This window comes from Suricata suricatta, chromosome 10 (assembly GCF_006229205.1).
Source record: "Suricata suricatta isolate VVHF042 chromosome 10, meerkat_22Aug2017_6uvM2_HiC, whole genome shotgun sequence".
Lineage (NCBI taxonomy): Eukaryota > Metazoa > Chordata > Mammalia > Carnivora > Herpestidae > Suricata > Suricata suricatta.
In genome coordinates this window covers 66,488,895-66,516,776 of record NC_043709.1, presented here as the reverse complement: position 1 = coordinate 66,516,776, position 27,882 = coordinate 66,488,895, and the positions used below count along the sequence as shown (strand labels likewise).

Below are 27,882 nucleotides of genomic sequence, written 5' to 3'. Positions count from 1 at the left end.
ACAAAGTATGCCTGTGTTTAATAAGATGTCTTTAACATTTACCAAAAATCTATTGAATGAAGAAGTCATTCATTCAATGTCACAAACAAAATGGGCAAAATATTCCTTCACTGTTGACAATAAGATGTTCTAGCCGGCTGTCTGATCATTCATGTACCTTTCAGGGACAGTTCATAAGACATGGCTTTAGCCTCTGTTATTAAATAGACCTAGAATATTTGGTGCTGGATTGGGAGAAGGCATTAAGGGGTCACAGCTTTGCCACCAGGGCATTTTTGTTGGATGTTCTGAAAATATAAGCATTTGGTAATTTTGCGGGGAGGGAAAGGGTATTATCTGACAGTTCCACGCAGCTACCCTTATTCTGCATGTGCAACAGCAAAAATACATCCTCTCTCACTGCTCTAGAAAAACCTGGGTAGAAATGTACACACCACAGGTTTTAAACCTATAAATAGCCATTCTTGACAAATGATGTTTTTTTTCTTCCGCGGGTGCCTGGTGATGTTACTATAAACATCTTTGGAATCTTCTTGTTATTTCCTATGAATAACATTCCAAATAATAGAACTCAAATGTCTTTTGCAGCATAATTTGCCACCATTTCCAATAGAAAAGGTATTTTTCCTTGGGTTAGTGACGCTTGGAATTTGGGGGGTTGTAAATCCAGTCAATTATAATGAGTGCCATGCTTCCAATCATGAAGATGATTCCAACCACAAGGAAAATTAAAGCCTGTAAATCAGACAGAGCTTGTTAGGGAACACAGAAATGATATTTAGCACAGTTTGTTCTTAGAAGTTGTTTACCTAAGGCAGCAATCTGATTGGCATATTGAATTGTATTATTCTTGCGGCTCTGATGTCCATGCCTAGCAGTTGAGTGAATTTAGAACCCGAGCTGAGGAAAGGGGGTGAATACAGTGGAGAGATTTAACCTAAATGTTCATACTAGATAAATGGTTGATTTGGATACATCAAAATGATGGAATACTCTGTAATCATTAAAAACCAAGTGGCAGAAAAAGACATAATGACATTGAGTTGGCTCACAATGTTTTAGGTGAAGAAGGGCATATTATATAGGATAGGATTAAACTTCTAAAGTAAACAGAAAAACAAAAGCCTAATCTATGTTACATATTCCTTAAAGTGTATGTGTGTGTGTGTGTGTGTGTGTGCGCGCGCACACACACGCAAAGCACTAGAAGGAGCCTTATATATTAACACCCCTAGGATTAACCACCTCATTCTACATATGAAAAACAATAGCTAAAATCTTTTTCACTAGGATCTAGGAGATAATTTTACTCATTTTTACATCAAACTCAAAATGGGTCACAAACAGGACAAGTTATATGCCAAGATCACACTGTTGAAGTCCAAGCAAGATGGACTAGAGAGGCTTGGAATTGGGGGAAGGGGAGCAGACAATGGGAGGAGCTTTGGATACCCAACTGTCCTGGAACAGTCCTAAGGAGTGAATGACTCTCCAGCAACATTCAGCATAACTCCGTAAGAGACAATGTTTTTAAGTCTTAAATGAAAGACTTAATTATTATCAATAACTGCTTAATAATTAGAAAAACAAAGGGTGCCTAGGGGGCCCAGTTGGTTAAGCAGTTAAGCGTACAACTTTGGCTCAGGTCATGATCTCAGTTTGTGGGTTCGAGCCCCGTGTTGGGCTCTGTGCTGCCAGCTCAGAGCCTGGAGCCTGACTCGGATTCCCTGTTTCCCTCTCTCTCTGCTCCTCCCCTTCTCACACTGTCTCTCTCTCTCTAAAAATAAACATTAAAAAAAAGATTTAAAAAATTAGAAAAATAATTCATTCTGGAATATGTTTCTATATGGTATTTTGGAAAAGAAATATGCTCTCACTTAATAAAAATTAAATTTTATATTTAAAGAGGTGTCTTAAATGATAGTTCTGTTCTAGATCTCAGCTCACACCAAGCTACTATGGAGGGGGAAACAAAGCAGCATCTTTGCTCTTGGCCTTCCTAACCTAACAAATATGACTAAAATGTTTCAATTATTTTATAACCCTGTCAGGGAGCCTACTTCCTTCCCACATAACTTCCTATAGATTGTGGCACAGTCCTGGTGGTGGAAACTGGTCACCATGTATGTCTGTGGGAAAACTCCATCAGTGTTTGACTGGTAGAAAGGACTCAACACAAGATACTTGGTATTTGATGGGAAGAAATCCTGGAATCATCTCAGTACCAGAAATCTTTCTCTCCACTAAAGTTCTGGCCCATCTCTGATTTTCTGTTCTTGTTCATCAATTTTTTGGATCATGTGTATTTTCTGGTTTCCTCTAAGTTGAAGAGCAATTTATAATGGAGGAAATTGTAAGCCTTACTTACCCCAACCTTTTGTGGTGACCTAAAAGGTTCTTTCTTGACAAGTTTAAGATAAAAAACCGCTGGAAGGATGAAGATCAGCATAGTGGCAGAGGAAGCCCCTGATGGGACAAACACAGGAGAGGTCAGTATCTTACTCAGCAAGGCAGAGACTCAAGGTCATGCCCTTTAAAGGAGCCAAGTCTAATGCTACCCTAATCTTAGCACTGAAAGTAATAAACTTGTCTTGGTTGCTTATTCAAAGATGCGTTTATCAAGAAAATTAAAATATACCTAACATCATAGTTGTATCCTAAGTACACATAACATATACAAAACAATAAAAAGTCTGACTTAAACATTTATAGGAAATTGGCAATAGAAACACATACTAAAGAAGCTGAACTCCTCATACACCCTTCTTACCCACTTCTAACTTTTCAAGTTGCTGACACAGAATTCCAAAAGATTTATTGTATTTAAAATCTGAGTAATCCCTCAAATCGGCAGATGAAAACTGTATTAACAGGCCACATAGTTAAGGGAATATGCTTTACAAGACCAACGTCCTCCACCTCCAAAGATGGCCATCCACGCTCCGCTGATACTGACAGACCCGAGAAAGCATCCTACGGGTAGACTCAGTCTTTAATACTTTTTTTTTTGTAAATAGTTTATTGTCAAATTGGTTTCCATATAACACCCAGTGCTCTTCCCCACAAGTGCCCTCCTTTAATACTTTTTGATGCAGGGTTAAGACCTAAATTCAAGGGGCACCTGGGTGGCTCAATTGGCTAAGCATCTGACTTCAGCTTGGGTCATAATCTTATGGTCTTTGAGTTTGAGCCCCGCATCAGGCTCTGTGCTGACAACTCAAAGCCTGGAGCCTGCTTTGGATTCTGTGTGTGTGTCTCTCTCTCTGCCAATCACCTACTCATATTTCTCTCTCTCTCTCTCTCTCTCTCTCTCTCTCTCTCTCTCAAAAACAAATAAAACATTAAAAAACTAAAAAGACCTAAATTCAAATCCTGGATCAATTCCAAGATACAGGTATTCTCCACTTTTCAAAAGTTCATGTGATGGCACTTCGCTTTTAGGAAGGACCTGCATTAGTACCTGTTTTCATGAACTGAAAAAGAAATCCAGAGAGGATTCTTGCCTTTATGGAAAAATGTCAAAAAGTGAAAATGGCACTCAGAATTTGTTTTACAGTGAGCATTTTGCAGCAGCTAATGCTCAGCGAGGGGAGTGTCACCAAGTCCCTTCCCTTGGGACTACAGTCCATCTCTGCATTAAGCTGCCATGGCTTTTGAACCATTGTGAATGTTTTAGGTCGATTTATTTTCTGAATTTGTTAGCAATATTGTGCCATAGGTATCAGAAGAGCCCAAGAGAGGTTATCTTTTGTGTCTGGGATGCTCAAAAGTGTTTCCATAGAAATGAAATTGTAATTTCTTCATTGCTTTATGCTATTGAAGCTTACATAAAGGTTTTCTAGAATGCTCTACTTTTGGGTGGAGTGTGGAGTGGGAAGCTGCATATGACTTGACTTCTAGGGGGCTCCCATTTCTGTCAGCAAAGTCAGCTAAACTAGGTAGCTTTGACTGTTGACATTTTCTGATCCTGTGAATACCTTCCAAAGTCAACTGGGAGGGAGGGGGGTGACCAGCAGGAGCCCTGGCTGGGCTAACAGGAATCCCATGAGTCAAATATGGAGCAGGTATCCTTGACTTCCCATCCACCAGCTCCCTGTTTGCCATTTAAGGAGGTATCCACTTGAGCTGACTAAATAAATAAAAGCCTTTCTCAAACTTACCTATGAATCCAAAGATGTATTTTATTGTTGGTACAAGGATGACCAGAACATTATTAAGTGCAAGAAGTATGGCTGCTATCAAGAAATGTCTTATCCAACTGAAGGGTCTTCTGGGAAATAAGAGTGTGGTCACTGATGTACGAATCTGCAACAACAAAGTTCAAAGGCCAGGTTACTAATTTGTTTTTTTCTGTCTACTATTTCAAATACTCTTGTCACTCTAAAGCACTTTCTTTGTTCCCTTTTCTCTCAGAAAAGATCTTGATGCTGATTTATTCTTCAGAATTTCATTATTGTGGTAGAATATTCATAATGTTTACGATCTCAACCATTTTTAAGTATACAGTTCAGTTATTATGTATGTTGACTTTGGGGCGCCTGGGTGGCTCAGTCGGTTGAATGTCTGACTTCAGCTCAGGTCGTGATCCTGCGGTTTGTGGGTTAGAGCTCTGCATCAGGCTCTCTGATGTCAGTGCACAACCCATTTTGTATCCTCTGTCTCCGTCTTTCTGCCCCTCCTCGCTTGTGCCCTCTCAAAAATAAATATTAAAAAAAAGTATGTTGATATTGTTGTGCAGCCTTGATGCTGATATTTGTTTGAGATATTATTTTCCTTGTGCTCACTTTCTTAGCTTTCAGAATTTTTTCTTAAAAGTATCTCAAAGAGAAAATAGCAGGTAAGACATAGAATTCATGGACACAGTAAAATCCTTCTTGATTTCCAAACATGTCTTGTCAGACGGGATTAAGTATTAAGGGCAAGCACTGAATTGATTTGCACTGCTTGTGAACAGAATTTTTATAAATTGGGTTTTTTTTTTTTAAATTTGGTATTGTATTTAGCACAGAAGGTTTATTTTTGCCACATAACATTTTTTAAAAATATGCTACTCTTTGTATTTACTTCTTTTTTCCCTTTTACCTCCCCCCTTCCCAAGTATAGACTATAAATGCACACAAAAGGCAAAGAATAGGACCTAATAATTTTAGTATTCCTCAGTTTCTCGTTTGGTGTCTTGCACACAGCAGGCACTCAATGCATGTTCAATTAAGTTGAACAGAATGAATCCCTTTCCTCCCTTCAGCCCTATTTCAGCAGCTACAATAAGGAGGTGAAGGGTCAAGAGAGGCTCCGTTTGTAGCAGCCTTTCGAGTCACTGCGCTGTAACCAGATAATAAAAAGATCCTTGTGGGTGGAGGGAATGCCCTGCATGTTTGAGCAGCTTAACAAAGTAGAAAATACTCTTATCTTTGGAATCTTTGAGAGGATACTTTTTGACTTAGTGGCATTAGTCTATTGGCTTTTCAATTAAGTGAACACTCCAGTTAAGCTCAGACATTTTTAGAAATGCTGGCATTGATTTTCCACTTAAAATTTTACTTCTGAAGTCTTACTGGTGGAAAGGTGGGAACTCATTTAAGAGCAAAAAATGTAAAATACATTTAGAAACACATGTATGAACGACAAAAAACCTTGAGCCGAATTGCTTGCAGTGTCTAATGTGACATTCCTTTCATACCGCTCCACCAAAAATTAAAGCCATCTGTTTAGGTTTCAAAAGCAATTCCATTTCCAGAATGGCAAACCAGATAGTCTCTGGAAATGGTTTAAGAGTGACTTTGTAAAGGATTTTAAAAATTGGATTAGTGAAAATTATGAAATTCGCTCTGAAAAGCAGGCTGAAGAAAGCAAATGGCTTGATTACATTTTCCCCAGCTGCCCATTAATTTTACATTATGATCCACACTCCGTGCTTATTTGATATTGTCCAAACCGGTCTATTAGGCTTCAACATAAGCTTTCCATGATACATCCCTATGGCTTAAGGATTTATTTGTCTGCAAGTGCAAAACTTCTAGAATAAACAAGTAGAATACAGGTTATTTTCAGGCAGAAGACTTATGTATGTGCTTTTTTTTTTTTTTTTTTTTGGTCTTCTGTTAAAAGAATACGTTTTATTCATTCAATAAGCTGAGTTAGAGGTAAACCTGTACGTGCAGGGCCCCTGAATGTGAATGTGGTTTCCTAGGGTCTCATGGCTCCCCAGAAAGACTAAGGTTTGGCCTGATGATGTAAGAGTACAGAAAGTTTACAGGAATCATGGTTGGAATAATAAATGGTGAAAGCTTGTTCCTCATAGCAAATAAAGAATAACAAAATCCAAGCAGAACTGAAGGCATATAGAATTGCCAGTTCTTTCCTAGAAAAGATCATGGGGCAAGCAGGGAGATAGTAGGGGGCTGGTAGTGGAAAAGAACAGAAGAAAACGTGCTGGTCATTCTATGTTAAAATGCTGCCATGAGAGGTGAGCCTGGATCAATAGGTCCTGAGCAGTTCTGTTTACCTATGTCAGGACGAGGTGAGGCGACTCGGGCGTGTTACCCACAAAGCACTGCCTGCTGTTCCACTTATCTAAGTGCCTTTTCTCCACTGACACAAACTGATAAGAACCGGGAAATGTGGGTCAGATGCAGTGGGCGGGGAAGTCCTTAGCAACAGCCATGGCCTCTTACCCAGAAGGATTCCAGAAAGGTCCTTTGCAGCTCTAGAGAAAACATCTGTTATTTCCAAAGAGAGTATCCAGAATAGGAGTCTGTTAGGAGGTGCTATGTTCTAATCTGGGGACCCGCTGGGAGGCAGAGTAGAAAGTGGGAACTTTAGGTCTGAACTCTTAAAAAAAAAAAATCCTATTTAGAAGCGAATCAGTCTCACTTTGTAAGACTGCTTAGGATCAGAGGGTTGGAAATATCTGTGGACCACTACTCTTCCAGTTCACAACAACATTTGCCATATTTCTATGCCTACGTCTACATATGCTTCAAAACAGGAGATCTGAAGGAAACATAAGTGGGGGAAAAATGATTTCACTATCACAAAATAAAACAGAAGTAGCTAGAAAACCTGAGATGTGTTTTTGTTTGTTTTCTTTTAAGGTGTGGCAAGTGGAATGTGAGTCTGTGTGTTCTTGATAAACTCATTAGGATGATCAGGTTTTCTGTTTTTCATGTTGATGGGTCAACCTACTGTATAAAGGGAAGTACAAGCTGAAAATGGTATTAATGGTCTTTGGGAAGTAGGTGCAGTCCCATAATAAACTGCCCTCCCCATTCAAGTCCTACCCCCAACAGTGGGAACAGAAATGTTGAGCTACTAGTGAAAAAGTAATTCACTTCATTTATTCATTTGTTCGGTGATCATTTTTGCACTCAGTAGGTCTTTTATTGTAGGGGAAAAACTTGCCTAACTGGAGAAAATAAGATATTAAATGGAGTAATCAAAGGAAAATCCATCTAGTCAACCAACAACAGGAATACCCTTATTGTATCTTCTTGGGCTCCTAAAACAAAAAAAGGAGCCTATTATCCTTTGTTGAAAGAATTAGAATATAAAATTATACCTAAAATTGAGAGATTTTAATCCAGATCAGGTTTTGTTTGTTGTATATGGAGATATCAAAGCAAAGCAAATAAACGTATGGGTCAAGCCTTTCTTAATTCAAAGGAACCACTGGGAGAACCGTGCTGTGCATGGCTCAGTGTTTGACATGCTGGAAATCATGGCTCTAACTCATGAGGAACAAACACCACTAATAACTTCTCTCACTTTAGGGAGAAAGCGTCTGAAGGTAGTCTTGTGGGTTTGACTTGGACGAGGAAGTTTTGTCTTCCACGTCTACTTTTATGTCCTGCATCATACCCATGGACACTTGGTTCATCTAGCCCAGATCCTCACCCAAACTAAAGTTTATGGAAAATGTTGGCAAGGGGAATAGTTTCTGCTTTTTATAGGAAAGCAGTTTATACATCTCAAAAAAAGGGCAAGATTCATTTGGAGACCATTTTTCTGGGCACCTGTTGTTGAACTTCACCTGCGCCAGTCACTGTGCACATCCCTAACCTCTAGGACTTTTAACCTAGTGGAGAAGGTGGGCATTTACAGATTATCTCAATATAATATTGTTGGGTCAAAGATAGAATTATTTGCAGCATGTTTTATAAATGCTAATGTTAGGTTGAAAATACTTAAGGATAACAGTTATTTTTCTGAAATTTGGGTCTCATGATCAACTTTAATTCTAAGGGGTGTCTAATGGGAGATATTTCCAAACTGACATGTTCCTGACGGTCAGAGTTATACCATTGCCCTGTGTGTCACAAGAGAAAGAACTTCTATGCGGAGATCTGGATTTTAAATGTGGAGGTAAAATGGCCATCAGTATGAATTCCACTTCCTTTATCTTGTCCTTAGCCATAAGTGTCCTACTGTGAGCACTGCATTAATCAGCTGTGACTAACTGCATGACCATAGCCAAGTCCATTAATCTCCTGAGACCATGACCTCAAAGTGCTATATTTAGGACTTATGAAGAAAGCAATACAGAACAATAAAGCAGATTTCTCTTATAAAATGCTGTGACTCAATAACAATGTGAATACCTACTGTGTGCCAAAATTAGTGAGCTCTTTATACACAAAAAGAAGAGTTCTCAACATTCTTTCCTCAGAGACACTGTTTGCTTAGAAATTTTACCCTATGGTACACTTCCTGTCTTCAGCTGTCTTCTGCCTCGTACCAACGATGGAGCTGATTTTAGGCTAAAGCTGTATGGATGTCACTGGAAATACTTTCAGACATATGTGAGGCAAGATATTATTTAGGAGTAAAATATTAGCCCTCCTAGTAATAAGGATCTGATTTCATGCCTTCATGAAAAAGGAATGTGTTAAAAAATATTTCAGCACACAAGCTGCATTTAAAATGACCACAGTGTCATTATATGTGTAGTCCTTATATGCTGGGCTCTGTATGGAACATTCTGTGCAGGACAGTGCTGGTTACTAGGTCACTTATTTTTCCCCCTGAGATGAATGAGTAAATTGAGTGTTTATGAAAGGAGAAGAGTTGGCAGGAGAACTCAGACCTGTGTTTATCCATAGGTAGTAGTTTTAAGTCATGCAAATCTCCTTGACGAGCCCTGCTCTGTGCTTCCAGAACAAGTGATGTCAAAGGCAAATGCCAAGAAGGGGTGATCCCAGTATGAGTCTGGTAGAGGGCATGTATCAGTGTTTAGGGGTAGTAGAAAAGATATACGATGGAAAATAGAACTATTTTTCAAGAAATTTAGTTCTAGTATGTCATTTACTTAATTCAATTCCCCTTCTCATTGGCCCTCAAGGAATCAGATTAAATAAGAAAATGTTTGCGACTGCAGCAAAACACTCTGTAGTGGAAAATTAAATACTTTCAGAACTGGTGAAAATGCAGCAAGTTGAAAAGTAATGTAGTTTTTGCCTTTCAAGTTCCAGAAATCTAGGAACTCCTATGCATTTCTACTAACCCACAAGATAGAAACTCAAGATCTTTTTGAATTGGAGTTTAACAAAAAATTTTGACCTCAAAGTTAGAAAATAGAAATTTTGTGATTTTTTTCCCCCCTCCTATATCTTAAAAGTGTTTAACATTTGGGTGCCTGGGTGCCTCAGTCAGTTAAGCATCAGACCCTTAATCGGCTCGGGTCATGATGTCACGATTCATGAGATTGGGCTCACATCGGGCTTTGCAGACAGCATGGAGCCTCCTTGGGATTCTCTCTCTCTCTCTCTCTCTCTCTCAAAATAAAGATTTCTTTTAAAGGTGTTTAACATCAAAAAATATTTGAATCTACATATTAAATTGTCCATCTTAAATTAAGGCTCCAAAATGCTGTATAAAAAATGTCTTCAGGCATTGCAAATGCAAACTCACATTATAATAAAATCCATGTCAAACTGGAACATATCTAATCTAGGAGGTTAAGCAGGATTCTTTCATCAAAGCTTCAGGTACTTACTGGGAACAGGACAATGGGCACAGTTAGTGTCACTGCCACGAGGACTGCCAGGCGCACCATGAGGAGAGGGGTGTCAAATGTGTATACTTTGATGTAAGCATGAAGTAATTCATCTTCAACTTCTCCTACAAAGAATAAGATAATGGGTCTAGTTTGATGTTGCCACGTCAATACTGATTGCCAAAAACATTTTACAAAGGGTACACAGTACAACAACAACAACAAAAAAACACACCTAGGTTTGGGAATCTAGAAACCTCTGTTTTTATCCTGTCTTTGAGCTTATTAGTTGTGTGACCTTTCCTCAAATGAACAAAGAGGCCATGAGGCTTATGAAGTTAAAGAAGCTAGAATAAAATTGTGAAGATGCCTCTCTGGCTCATTTGCTTTGTGATAAGCCTATCTCTGCTTGTACAGAAGCCTCACAAAAGGGATGAGAGCCTGAGGTTGCTCTGATTGAAGAGAATCAAAGGTCCAAGCCCCACCAGACTGTCCCTTACATCCTGTCTACCCCCGTCTATTCCCATCTGCTCAGTGAGCTTTGATGCAGCTTCTCTGAACCTAATATGGAAACCTCAGGACAAATTATTTTAATTTTTCAAGTTCAATAATTATGACTCTTATCATGACACCAATGCACATTCTTCTGGGGATTTTTCAAGCCTATCTTATGAAGCCCATTAGAATCAGTATAAGTAACATGCAAGGATGAATTAGCATGAGTTTAACAAGGTCTCCTAATGAATACTGAGCTAAGAGTAAGATGCCACCCTTCTGGAACACTTATTCATTCAGAATTCCAGACACAATGACATGAAGATGCTTCTAGAATCAGGTATAGTTGGATTTTCCTCCCTACTCCCCTCCAAATCAGATAAAACAGGGTAAAAAAACCTTCAATAGTATTGATCTGACTTTTATTACTTCACAACCAACAAGCAACTAATGCCCAATCTAAAGTGAATGCTTGGTTAATACCGAACTATTAGTCAAATAGGAAAAAACCCAAGTAAATGGTGCCCCCTCCCCAGTCTTTTCCTCCACAGTTTGTCTTTTAATCAATTGAATTTACTGAATCAGAAGAAGAAAACTAAAGTTGCAGAAGTTTAAACAAAAGATATATTTATGTTGATAACATTGATTTAGTAATAACAGGTCAATGTTTAAGTCCCTGAAATTTGTCAGTAGGGCTATGCTTCAGTGGAGGGCAATAACAATCCTTCTTCTTTTGTGTCCATTAAAATGCCATAGAGAATTTGTTTTGGGCATAATCCAATGTGTTCATAGTCACTCTTTTTGTTTTTTGTAGTGCATTCCCAGATTGATTGGAATTCGTTCATGTTATCTTTTCTCAGGAAACTGTTCACTCTAACAAAATAGAATGGGAAAAGCCAGATACCTTTCCTAATGCTCCAGGCCCCCAGATTCCACTCGACTGGCAAACAAGAAGCAGGTTCCAACTCAAGGACTTCGCACTTTTCCTACCATTTGCTTAGTAGTTATTCCACCAAGAGAACTTTACAACATATGATTAGATTCACTGTCATTGCTTCTAGCATGAGAGGGCCTAAGAAGTTAAAGTCAAAGAAATAGAATCTATCCCTTAAGGAAGATAATTTAAATTTGAGGGCTGGTTTTTATAAAACATGTGTGAATTCAAATTGTTGTAACTTGTTAGCCAGACTGGTTGAGATTCCATTTTCTTAGGTCAAGTGACAAGGCTAAAATAGCCTGTTAGTTGACTACATGGACTGTAGATCATGCTGCTTATAGAGGGTAATTAAAAGAATTATTCCTACCCTGGTTAATGATCAGTCCAACTAGGATTTGGACAAAGAGAATGACTTTGACAGAGTGACCTACCATAGAAGGTTAGGTAACCAAAGAGGGCAGCCAGCAGGTACATGATGAGCATTCCTGTGATGGAAATATTTGACACTGTCTGCATCTTCCTCCGGGACCGACTGAAATGAAAACAAAACAAAACAAAAAAAACAAACAAAACACTGATCTCTGTTGGGTATTTTAACTTGTGAAAGTATCAGTTCTTATAATTAGAATTTCAAAATAGTGAAAGAATGTATGCCTGTGTACTACTTAAAAAACCACATGTCTCATGCTGAAACATAGCTTCTTTAAACGTAGCCATGGGATTTATTTCCATTTTTCTTAAATACTAGTCCATCAGTCTTAGAGATAACCATTTTCCTAGAAGACTAGTTTACTTTGTGTTGATAAATATACTTGTCTACTGAGTATTTAAGAATGTAATTAACACAAAGATCTAACTGGCTCCTAATGTAGAAAGCTTTCATACTTCATAGTGAGATGGAATTCATATTTCATGTGAGAGGACACAAACCTACTAGAATCAGCAAAGCACAACTTGCATGAGTTCAGACCACTAGAAAGCCTAAAAGCTTCTGAAAACCATTCTGGATGGCGTCCAGCTGCTTAAAGTCCATTGTTGGGCTTCTAGAGTAACTGCTATCACTTCTTGATCTTTGGTTAAGATCAAGTATAGAGTAAATGCTACGTGTGATTTTCCAAGTGAAATAAAAATAATTGAAGGTATTCCAAAATTTTTTTAGAAGTTAAATCAGAACTTATTGAAGCAAATTATTGCTATATACTGAGAATAAAGAGTGAGGTTATTGATATCTGGGTTAAATAAGTTGAGAATTATTATAGGCCACCCTTCTCTAAAGGTAAAGGGAAAAGCAGTGCTTAGAGGGCTCAGACACATTTCAGACCTAAGTAGACGTCAACAGCCTCAAAGGGAAAAGACTATCAACGAATCCTAGAATTTCAGCTAGAAGAAACAAGATTGTCTAGTCATTGTCTCCATTGTACAGATAAGACCATGAAGGCCAGGTTTTGGCACATCCCTGTGGTGCCTTCTAGACAAGGGTTAGGGACTGACCACAAGTGACATCAATTGTTTAGCAAGGTCACCTTAACCATAATTTTTAGTCTTCATGGATGTGGTCATTTATAGATGAGGTGACCTCATTCCTAGCAAAATTCAAATTCAGATTTCTCATTCCTGCTGAAATTCTTCTAGCTCTTCTTCCCCCTGCCCTAAATCCCTCTTGTGGACCATTAGGATAAAGATATAGGAGAGAAGGAAACAGATAATGTAGTGGAGTGAGGGGGCTGATTCACACCTTTATGGTTAAAATACATTACTGATGAGTGATATGTACCACAAACCTTCTCTGAAGAGAAAGCCATTAACCATGATTTTGTGTAAAGCACCTCTAAACACATGAGCACATTTTCAAAACGTTAAAATGATGGCTGCCTTACTCTTTAAGTTCACTGTATATGGGAAGGACCTCAGGGTGGCACACAAAAGCAAATGCTAGGATGGGAATTGCGTAGGCCGTCTGAAAAACAAAGACAACAACACATGTATGTGTAGGCTTCCAACACAGATGGCAATCCCAAGCCATCGCAGCTCACAGAATGAAGATCTGGCCATTTTAGTAAGCTCATCACTTACCCGCGAGTTGAACACAAAATATTTGGGTTGACACTTGTCATCACTGTGTGCTTCATACTCTACTCCACTGCCATGAAGAGATCCTTTGGCCTGGTTCTCATCTAGCCCTGCAGGATTCTGGTGGGTGTAATCCATCATGAAGTTCACGCCACTAATCTCGGAGTTGTTAGGTAACATTACCATGTGCACTGGAGGTGTATTGTTGAATGTCAGATTTCCAACATTGTGATCCAGAACAGGCAGAGGACAGGGTATTTGGAATTTCTTGTAAATCACCTAGACCCAGCCATCAAAAAAAAAAAAAAATCAGCCTTTTAAGGAAACAGTGAAACAAAAATACACACACACACACACACACACACACACACATATCTTATGAGGTAGCGGTGAGGGGCCTCTGCTGAGGATTCCTTTTAGACTGAGAAACAACGGAAACCCTCCAGCCTCTGCTCTAAAAGTTGGAAGGTTGCGTGCCCCTGAGAAGCAATAGGACAGTATTTTGCATGAATCCGTTCTAAGAAGAGTCATCCATATTATTTGAGAAAGATGATCACTTCCTTGCTACATTTCATATCTTTTAGTTCTTCAAACTAACATAATATGAATTATCAAAAATGTTCCCCTTTTGCCTTTTTGGGGAAATGTTGTATACATTTTGGCATCCAGGATATTACAAAAATTTCCCTTTTGTCAGGGGGTGGGGGCAATGGGGAGAAGGATTTCTTCTTTAATTCCACAGGGGTTACCCTCTTCTCATGGGTGGAATGTGCAGGAGAAAATGGCTGACTGATGTATATATGAGTAATTTTATAGCTCATTCACTTCCCTTCTGGGACTCTTCATTTCTTCCACCTGTCTAAACACTAGGTCATTGTCACATTACTGCTTAAAGTATTCCTTTTTTCCAAATATATATCTAGTGTTCTTAGAACATACTATGAGCAATGGCCTTGACATCCTAATTCAACTATTTTTAAACTCATGACTGTTTTTTTTTCTCATTCCAAATTAGAATATAAGAAATGCAAGAAGTATTTCATGCTAGTTAAGTGCTTGAACAAAAATGAGGACACTAATTCAGGGACACTAATTCAGGGACTGTGTCTCATGCTCACCAACCTAAAAGGATCATGTCAGTAAATCACTTACCACACTGACAAAAAACACCATGCAGGTAAGAGAAAATCCACTGGTATAACCAAGGTAACCTAAAAGAGAAATTCTGGAAGGTGAATACGGTATCTACAATCGGCTTACCTATTAAAATAGGAAGTGAAAAATCAAAATTAAAGATGACTTTACCTAAATTTTTAAGAAGAGAAAGTGGAAGAATGATTCCAAGAGACACAAATATGACGAGGTAGTTGCCATTGAGGTACCATTCTCTAGAAGAGAAAGAATGACAAGAATATTAGGATCAGAAAAGACCAAGTAAGAGTCAACAGATGTTAGAGAGAACATAAGACATACCCAGTATTTTCTTCAAGTCCCATGAATGCTCTGATTACTTCAGGTAGCTCATATTTAATGATAAAGAGGTAGCTTGACATTGCTAAAATGGAAAACGTGACAGCTTAGTGGTGCACATAGCACTAAACTCACAGGCAAGTTGTGAGAAGTCCTGGCCTTTGGGACATTCAGCCTTCCCGTAAGATAAGCATCTGATCCCCCAAATGGAAAGAAAAGCCCCCCAGTGTATCTTGTACTGCTTCCAAGTTCTTTTCAAAAATAGCTATTTGGCCCTCTGGCTCTTGCACATGGACCTTTTGCTAACGCTATCAATGCTGATTTTGTTTTTAATCCAGCTCTGAGGTTTTTAGGAAAGCTGTTCCATCAAAGTTAGAAGTCATGATGGCCTGTATGGAGTGTGCCTGTTTGCACGTCCATTATTTGGGCAGGGGTCTGGCAACAAGAGGCATCAGCCAGAGGAGAGAGGGCAGAATTGGGTGCTAGCCTAATCCTCTGTAACCTCCCTGAGGTGCACCCAAAGTCTCAGACCACTAATTGTCTACACTGCAGGCTGACTGGACTGATATAAGAATGGAAGAGATGATAGCTTTTTTTCTTCTATATCCCAGTCTCCTTTTGCCCAAATGAGAAATTATACCAAGTGGCAAAAGCTCTTGAGCATCTAGATAAATGATCCATATGTGATCATGTACTCTTCTCAAAATCTGATATAAACTCTCTGCCTGGAAAAATATATACATATACATATGCATAACATACAATCTTGCCAAAAGTTGTAAGGATTTATGCAACATCTTTCCCAGGTCCATCTATTCCATGAAGTAGATGCTAATCTGAACATGATCCAGTAAATTAAAAACAAAATACATTTTGGGGCACCTGGTTGGCTCAGTCAGTTAAGCATCCAGGTTTGGCTCAGGTCATGATCTCATGGTTCGTGGGTTCGAGCCCCACGTCTGGCTCTGCTGACAGCTCAGAGCCTGGAGCTGCTTCAGATCCTGTGTCTCCCTCTCTCTGCCCCTCCTCTGCTCACACATTCTCTCTCTCTCTCTCTCTCTCTCTCTCTCTCTCTCTCTTGTAAATAAACATTGTATTTTATTTTATTTTTTTAGTGTTTTCATTCTATTAAATTTAAAATAAAACTGATAAGTTTTGCATTGTTAAAAAAAAAAAAGTGTTTGCTACATCTTTCTGGTGAAGTTTTGCTCCAGAAATGTAAAGATTTCTAAGTTGTAAATTGTGCTATTAGTATTTTCAAAATATTTCTTTAACCTCAAACAGATGCAATGGTGATAATAATTCTCTGTGTTGTTTAGTGCTGCACTTTATTCCATTTGATCAGCCAAAAAACCTTGTAAATCAGCAAGATGTATGTTATCTTCATTCCACAGCTGAGGCAATAAAGGTTTGAAAGCTTAAACGACATGCCCAAGATCACACAGATTGAAAATGACAGACCACATCCCGAATAGAAGATCCCTGACCCCAGGCCAGTGTTTCTCCTCTATTGTGAAGTGAAGTGATTTCTACAATATCTGATGTGTCTTCTGTAAATATTATTTGGTTAATCTTTACAAAGACCTTGACTAAAGCTAAATCTTACGGTGTGTAAACAGAGGAAATATTTCTGATTAACTGGCTCAGTGAGGTACCATTCAATTTTAGAGCTATTAATTGCTGACTTTCAGTGATGTCACCACTGTTAATGTGTTTGGTCTTCGAAAATTTAGAATGATCCAGACCTGTCTGGGTAATGTCAACATTATTCTGCTAATGTTGAAACATCTGTGGTAAATGTTAATTTTTCAGGGGGTTGAGAAAGTTAAACGTTCTAAATGTGGAGTTGCTAAATACAGAAATCCAAATGATCTACCTTAGGCTAAAATAACTGCTAATCACACAGTAACCAAAGTGAGAGCATTTTCAGGAATGGTATATGAAATTTTGTTTTAGTCCTTTAAAGCCATACTTCCTTCATGTGTGTGCATCTTGAAAGACCATTTTATAGTTTATTCCATTATTTAGTAGCTATACTTTGAGAAACAGATGGTGTCGTTGCCCCTCAGCCCTTTGAGTTTAGGGCCAGAGATTTGTCTGTCCGGGTATTTCACTTATCTGAACAAGTAACTTAGATCAACTGTGAAGTGATCCTATGAAATGCTTGATGTCTTAAGTCTTGAAAAGGCTGAAAATTTGAACCAAATGTAAAGCAATCTATTAGGTGGGGGATGGGGAGCTTCTATGCTTGTGGCCCCTAACCAGTAAAGTGAAAAACAATCCTGGAACTCCCGCCAAATTCTATCCAGGGCTGCACTCCTAATATATGCAAATATGAGAAGAAATAAATACAAATCATTAAGACATGCCTGGATTTTATTTATCTGCTTGCCAACTGTCCTTTAGCAGGTGCAGTTAAAGTTGGATAAAGGTTATTAAAGGAATTGCTGAATTTGGGAAATCTTAGATAACTCCAGTGATTTATTTTATTTTTCTCCTAATGAAAAAGTTTAATGTTTATTTTTGAGAGACAAAGTGAGAGCAGGGGAGGGACAGATAAGGAGACATGGAATCTAAAGCAGGGCCCAGGCTCCAAGCTGTCAGCATGGAGCCTGAGGACTTGAACTCACAAACTGTGAGATCATGACCTGAGCTAAAGTTGGACGCTTAACCAACTGAGCCACGCAGGCGCCCCTCCAGTGATTTTATTTAAGAAGGGTTAGCTCCTTGCGAGATTTCTGTGCAAACTTATTTATTGCAGCAATTGTCTGTAATAGTGGAAACACTGGAAACCATTCAACATGAATAGGGATTTAATAAACTAGCCATGGCATATTTGTACAATGGAAAATTCAAAGCCATTGCAAAGAATATGCAAATACATTCAAGGCATACTGTCAGATAAATAAAAAGAGGAAGCTGTAAATAGGTAACAATATACTTATTAGATTTCACATAGAGGAAAAACCTGAAATAATTAATTTATTTTTAGCTTTTTAATGTTTTATTTTATTTTGAGAGAGAGAGAGAGAGAGAGAGAGAGAGAGCATGAGTAGGGGAGGGTCAGAGAGGGAGACACAGAATCTGAAGACAGGCTCCAGGCTCTGAGCTAGCTGTCAGCACAGAGCCTGACACAGGGCTCAAACCCATGAACCGCGAGATCATGACCTGAGCTGAAGCCGGATGCTCAACCGACTGAGCCACCTAGGCGCCCCTGAAATAATTATTACTAAGGGTGACTTTATATAAACATCTCTTTATAATTTATCTATTTATGTCATGTTTTAGTTTTTCAGTTAGCATACATTTGTCTTATCATAAAAATGCCCATTTTAAAAAAATCAGGAGAGCTCCAGTGACATTGAATCCACGAGCTGGGGAGGAAAAGATGTAATGAGCCCTGATTATGTGCCATATGTTGTCCGATTTCATCCTCACAATGATCTTGTGAGATGGAATATTACTCCCATTCTCATAGATGGACAAATTAAACTTAGATGAGTAAAGTCACAGACAGTGACAGCAACAGACTCAAATTTAGGTGCATCAGACTCTAAAAGTCTATTCTCTACTCAAGGGTTTTAAAATATTTTTTAAAAGCAGTAACATGTCATATATACAAACGGGGCTAAGGGAGCCCAAAGGAACTAGTAGTACCTCATGGTCCAGAGAAGCCACGGGACATGGGAGCAAAAAGAATGAGGTGTGTGTGTGTGTGTGTGTGTGTGTGAGGGTGGCAGGACTACAAAAGTAGGGGAACTGAATATGACTTGTACAGTATGACTGGATATACAAGCTAGGTAGCTAGGTAGATATGGGGGTGATAGAAAAGGTATCAGAAAGATAAGCAGATGAAAGATGAAGACTTTTAATCAGGCCAAGGAGTTTAAACTCTACTCTGAAAATGAGGGCATGCTAAAGAATTTTATGTGAGAAGCAAGACTGGATTTGAATTTGAGAAAGTTCATCTGGAGGATGAACTGGAGATAGGAGCAGGAGAAACTGAAGGCAGAAAGCCCAGTTAGAGGCTACTGCAAGAGTGTGAGCAGAAATAGGATCACCTGAACTATGGTGGCGAGATTAGAAGGAAAGTAGAGCTTCACAAGGCAGGTAAGATATAGACTGGACAGAAGTTGGTACTTGGACGTTCAGGGTTAGGGAAAGAGAGAGAAGTTTAGGATGATAGGTAAGATTTCTGGCTTAAGAAACTGGATGCTGCTGGTATTCATTGAGAGAAGAAAGAAGAGTAGAATAGAACGGCCGCTTTGGGGACAGGAGAGGAGGTGAAGAAAGCAGTGCCGCTGTGTGGCAATAGCTTTCAGGCTGTGCAAGAGGACAAAGCCAGTGGGACATGGAAAATGGGTCTGGAGGCCTTGTGGGGGACAAAGACTCCACACATTAAAGCACTAATGCTTTAATTTTTTAAAGTAAAATTAAGGCCATGATAGCATTTGATACAAAGAGAGGTTTTATGCTATATTTTACTTTTAGAATTCATTTGGTGGAATCTTATATAGTATTTTCTTAGATATTGTTATTTTTAATTGAAGAACAGTAAATCTACTTAAGAATCTTTATTTTTTAAATTTCCAAATATAAAGCAGTTGTTTTTCTGTATTTAAAGTGCTTGTTCATTGCTGTAAGAGTTTCCTTATTTATTGAACATTCTTTAGAAAGTGTAAGTGGTGGCGAAAGCTGTATGTCCTTACCTCCAAGGTTTTGCATTGTGATGGAAATAAAAGCTCCGATTTTCCCAGGCCATCCAAATGCCTTTTCCCCTAGTTTTTCATAAATTAAAGACCCTGTAATAAAAAGTAAAACACCTTTTAAGAGGATTTTTTTTTTAGAGAGAGGAAGAGGAGCAGAGGGAGAGAGAATATGGAAAAGCTTCCATGCTCAGCACGCAGCCCATCACAGGGCTTGACCTCATGAATCATGAAATCATGACCTAAGCTGAAATCAAGAGTCAGATGCTTAACTGAGCCACTCAGACGCCCCTAAAAGGATTGTTTTAATGACTAAAATACTTCTATAATTGCACACTGGAGTCTCAAATGTGTACATAAACACAACACAAATTATAAACCCAGAAGATGGATTCTCAAAAGCCAATACCAAATATGTTACATGTTCTCCAGACAAGAAGCAATGGCTTCATTCATCTCGGCTCTGTGCAGCGCATCAGAACTGTTATTTCTGTCATCCATCAAGACTCTTTTCTATTTGGCTTGAACACGAGCCAGTTGCCTTTCACTTCCCTCAGCTGCCCAAATTACTAAAAACATTGAGAGGCCATGTCATTGGGGTCAGAAGAAAATGCAATATGAAATTGACTAAAATCCTCCTCTAGTTAAAGCTATTGACTGAAATACCCTTTAATAAGAATCAAAATAGGACATCTTGGACTTCAAGGGTAGCATACCTCCCTCCTTGGCGGTCTTCAATAAAAGGTGAACTGAATACAGGGATAATATTGCTACCGCAAGCAGCATGATTCTAGGAAGGGAATAGAGAGTAGAAAATAAATGTTTATAAGAAAGATCTACCCATGTTAGATATTAGAATTATCACATGGTCCTTTCAGTCCTTAACCTTCCAAAAGTATGTGGATTGGGAGGAAGCTGAGAAATTCTTTTCAGAACTCTACACATACCCTTTCCTGTCACAGAACTGGAATTTGCTTTATTTTATGTGCTAAAACCTACCACCGGAAGTTCCTAACCTTTCCTTTTTCTAGTGCTACCCACTAGTAGAATCTGGTTTATAACTTAGATGCTAAATGTATAGCAAAATTAGGAAATATTAGACCTACTCAGCATATGGGTATATGTACATCAGGTGTGTGTGATATTCTTAGCAACATTTATAATCTGAGGGCTATTTGACAGCCTGGCTAGACCTTAATGTAAAATCTAGAAATAGAGAAGCCAAAGCCTGCAGAGTCTAAACTCAGTACTGCTGATCCTGCATTTTGATGGCCAGATACTTGTGAGCCACAGCTCAGGCAATTGCCTGTATAGGAGGAAAAAAAAAAAAACCAAAGAAAAGGAAGTATAGGGTGCAGGAAAATGCCTTTATATGTGTTGAGAAAGAATCCTTTCTGGTTCAGCCTCCTCCACATGGCCACAGGCATGTAGGGATTCTTTATACAGTGATCAGTGTTTCTCCAAAAACAAGATTTGGAAAGCAAAACTAAGAGCATAGATAGAAGCATCTGTATAGTAAATAAAGGAACAATATTAACCTTCACCTAAAATCTAAAAAACAAAGCAAACAAAAACCCTTATTGTTTATTTTATACAATAAGAGCCCAATAAACATTTTTTTTTGCCACAAATTGACCTAATTCTTTGGGAATTCCTGATGAAGTCAGTTTTGCAAATGTACATTTTGGCCACAAGTTTCAAGTGTTTATAACTAGCTATATTGTGGCCTTGCTTCCCACAAAGTATGTTTATCAGAACTGTCTAATCAAGGACTTATTCATGTATTTTTCCATAGACCTTATGAACTTCCCTGTTTTTAAATATGTAATTCAGATTGCATTGCTTTGTTTCCTGGAAAAATGAGCATTCCCTGTATTCTAACCATATACTTGCTTTGGCCAAAAATACTTAAAAGTAAAGCCAATGAAATCCTGTGTCATTTGTTACAAATTAAGGGAGATGGTTGAATTCAGTCTGTGCTACATGGATACACAGAACATACCCCATCATGTCTAACGGTTTAATTGCTCTGGGCATTTTAATCTGTTAAATGTTGAGGCCTGAAATGAGGCTGTCAGTTTCAACAGTGGGATATTCTACTCCCGTGAAAATCTTGTGGCCCTAGGATCAGGGGAAGAAATTATTTCTTTTCATCAGTAATCAATGATAACTGCTAACTGTAATGGTTTGTGTAATTAATAAGGAGAAGGCAGTCTGTCTTAGCATATATTACAGAAGTATATAACTAGGTATATGAAAACATCTCTAAGACATTGATTCAGAGAATTTAAAAAACCCTTTATTTGATATAAAAATTGATAAAATACTTCTTAGCGGAATGTATTTTTATATCTAAAACAGGTCAAAGCACGAACACAATACAAATATTTATAGTCCTGCTTAATCCTTAGCCCTCAAATAGCTGTGTGATTAGATAATCACAAATGATGTTCAAAACATAAATAGCAAATATTTATATATAATATAAGCATTGCATTCCTAGACAGTTATTTAACACTCTAGCATTGCATTAGGGATGGCAATCTGCATTCACACTGATGCCTGGCTAATATTAGACTTTATTCCTGTGAAGAATTCCACTGCTGCCAACTGTGCCTTGGAAACTACCAAGCTGTACGTAAGGCACACAAACATCTGCGGCCGTCTGTCACAGATGATGTGATAGTTATCCTCCAGGTCAGCTATGTGACGCTGCTGTCCTTATGCAGCATTTGACCAAGTACATAGGTCTAGGAATAAATTTGGGCCACTCTGCAAGTATTTCTGTGCCAAGCACTATACTAGGTCTTGGGGTACAGACATATGGTGAGTGAAAACAGATATGGGCTCAAACCTCTGGAGATTATAGTCTAGCAAAGAAGAAGATATATTTGGTTAGTGTCTATCAGACAACTGCACTAAAATATTAGAACCGTAGGGAGTGTTTGTCCCAGTCATAGAAGTCAGGGAAGGTATGAATGAGGGGAGGGTGAGCTGCATTATGAGGGGTTAACTAGATGAGGAAGAAAGGGAAAAAGATTCTAGGACCATGTGCGAAGGCCCAATGGTGAGAGGGAATATGGCAACTTCTGGGATGGAGAGCAGGCCAGCATGCCCGTTGTATCAAGCGTTTGGGGCACAAGATGAGACCAGAGTGTGCGGGTCTCTGCAGACCTGGGTTGGGATGGGATCTTTTTCCTATGAGTGTTATAAAGGCAGATCTGCTTCTGGGAAAGATCTTTTTATGGTGAATCACTTTGTAAAATGCTTTCTGTGGACTGGGAGGGCTCCCCAGCACTCTGGGTGGTTGAGTACGCATACTTTCTGCCATTTGGTTAGGGGCAGTTGGTTGAACAAGCACCAGGATTAGTCACTCTGATTGTTCCTCAGGTGGCTGTTTTATGCTAATACTTTCTCAGAGCATTCCTGTTCACAAAGATCAGACTTGAGATTGTTAACTGAAAGAACACCAGGTGTGCACGGGCTTTGAACCAAATGTACTTACATAAAAAGTATGATCCCCGTGTTGGCCATGGCATACGAAAGGCCCAGGATCCCACTGCCCATGATCGCATTACTCAGGTTGAATGAAGACATTCCAAAGGAGGTGGTCCCGGGATGCTTAAAGAAAAAGGGGCACCTTTGAAGCAAATATTTGCCAAAGGGTGACTTTTTTCAAATTATTCTTATTCTTACATTATCTTTACTGGAGGAAATTATGGTTCAAAATTGAAGACTAAGAGATAAAATCACATTGAACAAAAGCTGTTAATTCAATAAAAGCATGTAATTTTCAATGGAATACTTGGTTTTAGCAGGGGTCTCCGTAAAAATAAAAACTACTGGTTAAGTAACAAAGAAGGGAAAGCACGTATGATTGCAGACTACATTTGGGTTAGAATGACTTCTCCAAAAAACAAATGAATTTCATAAATGATTTATGTAGCCATATGGCGAACAGGAAAAACAAGTCCTTATTCCAGTAAGGGCCTGAATAAACAGAGAATGTGCTGATCAAGGCTTGGAAAATTTCAGTCACATTGTTTTCCCACAGAGACCTAGGTAGATCAGACACCCTCAAGTCCTGTTTACTGCCTAAAAGCAGAGATTCACTTACATTTTCATCATCGTAATCTGCCAGCTTCTTTTCTCCCAAAAATCCATTTGTCAGGAATTTCTGACTTTCAGCATCTTCATTCGTAAATTGACTGAATGCACATAAAAAAAAAAAAATCTAAGCAAATGCTCTGAATTATATTTGTTCCGGATGACCTAAGTAACTGGATCAGGGAGGAAAAACAAGGCACTAAAACCTTTTTTCCCCTCCTCTTCCTTCATACTAGTGTTACTCCCAGACCAACAACTGTGTTCCATTTATGAATAGTCTTTGGGAAGGAGAGAGGAAGTTAGGAAAGAAGAAAACAATTTTTTAGTTATCTTTTTTTAAGCGACATTTCTCTTCCCACATTAACTATGCAAGAAAGAACAGTAACAGCTAATGCTGTTTCCATTTAGAGCCCTCACAAAGAGTACCAGAGCAGTGACTGAGTTTTCTCAACTACTGCCACACCATCATCAGAGGATTCTATTAATTCAGTAAATATTTGGTAAATGTCAGTGCATGTGATCTTCATTCTCCTTTGCTCGGATCTCCCTATGAGAGGAACTTTCCTGCCCCTCCTCTAAAGATGAGACCATGGCTCAGAGAAGGGAAGTAGCATGCTCACTCCCACTAGGCTCCAAGTCTAGGGTTTTCCATGGCTTCACACAGTCCCAGGCAGGGCCCTGTTGCTGGTATTTTCTTCCTTTTGGGGTGGGGGGGTGGGGGCGCTTCACCTGTTTATTCACATATCCTGTGCTGGAATGTAATTCAATGGTAGCTCTGTGTTTGGTGGTTTTCGTGTGTGAGGATGAGGAGCTTAAGTACTCTGAAAATATACTTGGCTTATTAGACAATGAGGAAGTAAGAAAAACATTAAAGACACCCATGAACTGATAGAAGGGCTGGGAAGGAAGTAGGACTCTAAAATGTCATAATCTACGAACATAGCGATGATTGTGGTTTACTTGGGCAGAGGCTGGAAACTGCACACCGTCTCACTGTACGGGTCCTGCAGTTGTAAGCCAGGGGTTTTGAGGATATGGATCTAGTACAACCACATTTCCAAAAGATTTGCCTAATAATTATAGGATATCTACAAATTATCCTTTATAAAAGAAGCCAATCCTGAAAATATCTTGTGAGCAAGAGAGATAAGAAGGTTACTCTTTGAGAATAGGGAACAACGTAAAGTGTGTGTAGGACCAACAGACAAAATTACCAAGTTTTATGTGCTTTTCTAGATGCTCACTGTGCACAAGTTAGGAACATTTCCTGGCATCCTCCTATTTCTTGTAGGGAGCACAATGCCCTTGGACGCTTGCTTCCACCCCTGCACCTACCCCCTCAGCTCCCCGCTCCCTTTTTGTGCTTTATTTTAATCATCTGTAGTTAATATACTTGCTACATGGAGCCTGGGACATATGTTCATGTTTGGAAATGGACAATAAGATGAAATGGAGCCTAAAGCAGGCCCAAGGATTCTCAAGCAAAAGTGTCATCTGGATTTAAATTCTGGAATACCAACATTCTATTTTTTACCTTAATAAATTAGAATCCTTTAGTCCAGGAGTATTTTCTTGAAATTTAAAATGTGAAAGTAAACAGAGTTTCTTTCTTGAGGCATTTGCAAGTTTTAATTTTGGCATGAGATGAATTATAATCATAACACATGACAAGATTGGAGAAAATGAGAAATGTTTTGAATGTCTTAAATGTTTTGATACCAAACCCAGCCTGTATTGAAAACATAAGTATAATGATTTCAAATAAATGAATTATGTCCAATTTCCCACAAGTTCACATTTAAGGGAACAATCCAAACGAAACATAAGCAAAGCCCATCTTTTTAAAGTGATTATAAAATTGCAAAATGATGACCTGTGTTTGAGTCAGGAGTTAAAAGCTAAGTCACTGTTAAGTGGTCCAGAACACTCTATACAGAGCTTAGCGAGAGCATTCCTGCTCTTTCCATTATGGCTTTTGGAGGCGCAAATCAAATCACCCTATAGGACTGTTGTCAGGATGGCATCCCCTTCAGCTTGTCCACCTTTGCAGAGATCACATCTGTGTGCATTCTTCTCAGAAAAAAGAGCCATCAGAGTTGTTCAGTTTACTAAGGGTGATGAAGTAGAGGACAAAGAACTGAAGTTTACTGAGGATCTGCTATCTTTCAGGTATTCACTTCATCCTCAGAATAGCAGGTGCTAGTTTGTCATTCTGCATTTTTCACTGAAGCTTCCAAAAGATAAATATCTCCAAACTCAGGTATTCCCGCTACAGATTCTAGAGCCTGGTGTTCTGCCACAATGTGCATTTTCAAGAGTTGCTCAACCTAGAAAATGCCACAATTTGCATCTCTGTGGTCTCTCTGGTCCAACTGCATGAAAATTTACTGCACTGGCTCCATGGAGAAAGAACAGCACTTCCTCCTGAGGCCATTCCTGGATGTGAAATTAAATGAGCTGTCCTTGTCTGAGGATATAATATTCTCTACCTCAGGCCTAGATTTGGTTAAAAATTTCCTTCTAAGCGTCTTAAGTCATGCATCATTTGCGTTATATACCATGTTGTGAGGAGTTAATTTACTTTATCAAATGGCTATATTGTGCACCTACCATGTTCCAGGCAGTGTGATTTGTGCTGAGGCTACAGAAGCCATTAGCCTGTTGTAGGGGAATAATGACGAGAAAGGGCACACAAAGAAGCGGGTGGTCACGCCCACCTGAGGGGAGACTTCATAAGAGTTTTGATTTTTGAGCTGTGTCTTGAAGGATGAATAGTATCAATAGAGAGAAAAGGGAAGGTCGGTGATACTAAAAGCAGGTATTCCAGGCAGATGGAGCAGAATGAGTGAAAGCACAGGAAGCTGGAAGTAACTCAACAAGGCTTTCCTACAAAAAGGGAGCAGAGCAAGAGATGAACAGGAGAGCTAGGTCAGGAATAGATCATTGCCAAGCAGTGTATAGCTGAATCTTTGTCTTAAAGCTAACGGGGAGCCACTGAAAGGCTTTACCAAGGGATGGAACAGGAGTCCCTTTGCAGTTTTGCACGGATGTGAAGAGCTAGTTGGGGAAGATCAAAATATAAGACGGGGAGACCAACCAGCTCGATTTAAAAGACAGGTGACTCATAAGGGCCTAAAGTAAGATGGCAGTAGAATGGGTATACGGAAGTGGGTGGATTTGAAATATTAAGAGGTAGAACCAACTGAAGACAATCAAACCCTGGATGTGTGATTTAGGGGAAGGGACAATTCAAGGTTGATAATCACGGTCTTTGTGTTGCTGTATGACAGTGAGTTTCACTGTGATGGGGATTACTGGAGGAGGAACAGATTTTGAAGAGAATCATGAAAGTTCAATATTAGAAATTACAAATCTGACTTTAAATGAGGCAGTTCTGACACACGAGACACCCTGTAGAGATGTGTAGCTGACAGTTGGGTATAAAAGTCTGAAATGAAGTTAAGTCCAACAGACTGATGGTGTGACACACGTTCAGTGGATGAGACCATGATAGTAGTGAATAAGCTTGCTCACAGGACACTGTTAGTGGCAAAATTATCCCTATATAATTCTGGAGATGCAGTAACATTTAAGGGGCAGTCAAAGGAAGAGGGATCAGAGAAAATATTTCAAAAGGAAAAAGAAATAATAGGCTAATGTAACTGAAAATATTCTATATTAATGGTACAAGAACACTATAATTTCAATTCTAAATTACACACACAGTCTAAATCAGAGACATAGAATAATAATATAATAATGAATACTTTAGGATCAGAGAGTTGATGTGTTAACATCAATGCCCTTGTTATCTCTCAAATAGGTAATCAATTCTTCCTGACAAAAACCTTGTTTTTTACATCCATAAACCTCTCATTTTTTCATGGAAGTTGGTCATTTCTAACCCCATACCTGCTCATTGCTGCCTTTTCTAAATTTCCTATCCCAGTGTAGCCATCTTGAACACTTTCTCCACTGATGCTCTCATCATCAGGTTCGATGTTGACATTTCTCAGTTCCATGGGATCCATTTGAGCTGTCAGCACTTCTTGTCCACACACAAGCTCCTTCAGTGTAAACTGTAGGCTGTACCTTCAGCTTAAGGC

General features: G+C 38.9%; 1 protein-coding gene and 1 long non-coding RNA gene across 2 annotated transcripts in view; one reads left to right on the top strand and one right to left on the bottom strand.

Moving 5' to 3' along the window:
- SLC38A4 (solute carrier family 38 member 4) lies at window positions 1-27,882 on the bottom strand. The gene is made up of 15 exons (XM_029954378.1): window positions 27,689-27,882; window positions 23,787-23,877; window positions 23,175-23,290; window positions 20,386-20,459; window positions 19,673-19,765; window positions 14,967-15,048; window positions 14,799-14,881; window positions 14,646-14,704; window positions 13,497-13,772; window positions 13,301-13,380; window positions 11,855-11,955; window positions 9,992-10,116; window positions 4,161-4,305; window positions 2,369-2,466; window positions 1-735 (listed from the first exon to the last, which is right to left on the bottom strand). Exons 1-15 carry the CDS (start codon window positions 27,805-27,807, stop codon window positions 634-636), a joined length of 1,644 nt encoding a protein of 547 aa, XP_029810238.1. The 5' UTR covers window positions 27,808-27,882; the 3' UTR covers window positions 1-633.
- The window catches only part of LOC115304254, a 42,191-nt gene continuing 25,058 nt past the window's right edge, over window positions 10,750-27,882 (top strand). Inside the window, exon 1 of the long non-coding RNA XR_003914352.1 lies at window positions 10,750-10,826. This is a non-coding gene — a long non-coding RNA (uncharacterized LOC115304254). The remainder of the gene's footprint in view (window positions 10,827-27,882) is intronic.

Excerpts from the sequence above, each read along its gene's own strand:
- SLC38A4 (XM_029954378.1), bottom strand. The coding sequence starts at position 27,807 with ATGGATCCCATGGAACTGAGAAATGTCAACATCGAACCTGATGATGAG. Across the intron at positions 23,291-23,786 it reads CAGATTACGATGATGAAAAT|CATCCCGGGACCACCTCCTT; the intron begins GTAAGTGAATCT and ends TTTTTCTTTAAG. Across the intron at positions 11,956-13,300 it reads ATATACAGTGAACTTAAAGA|TCGGTCCCGGAGGAAGATGC; the intron begins GTAAGGCAGCCA and ends TTTTCATTTCAG.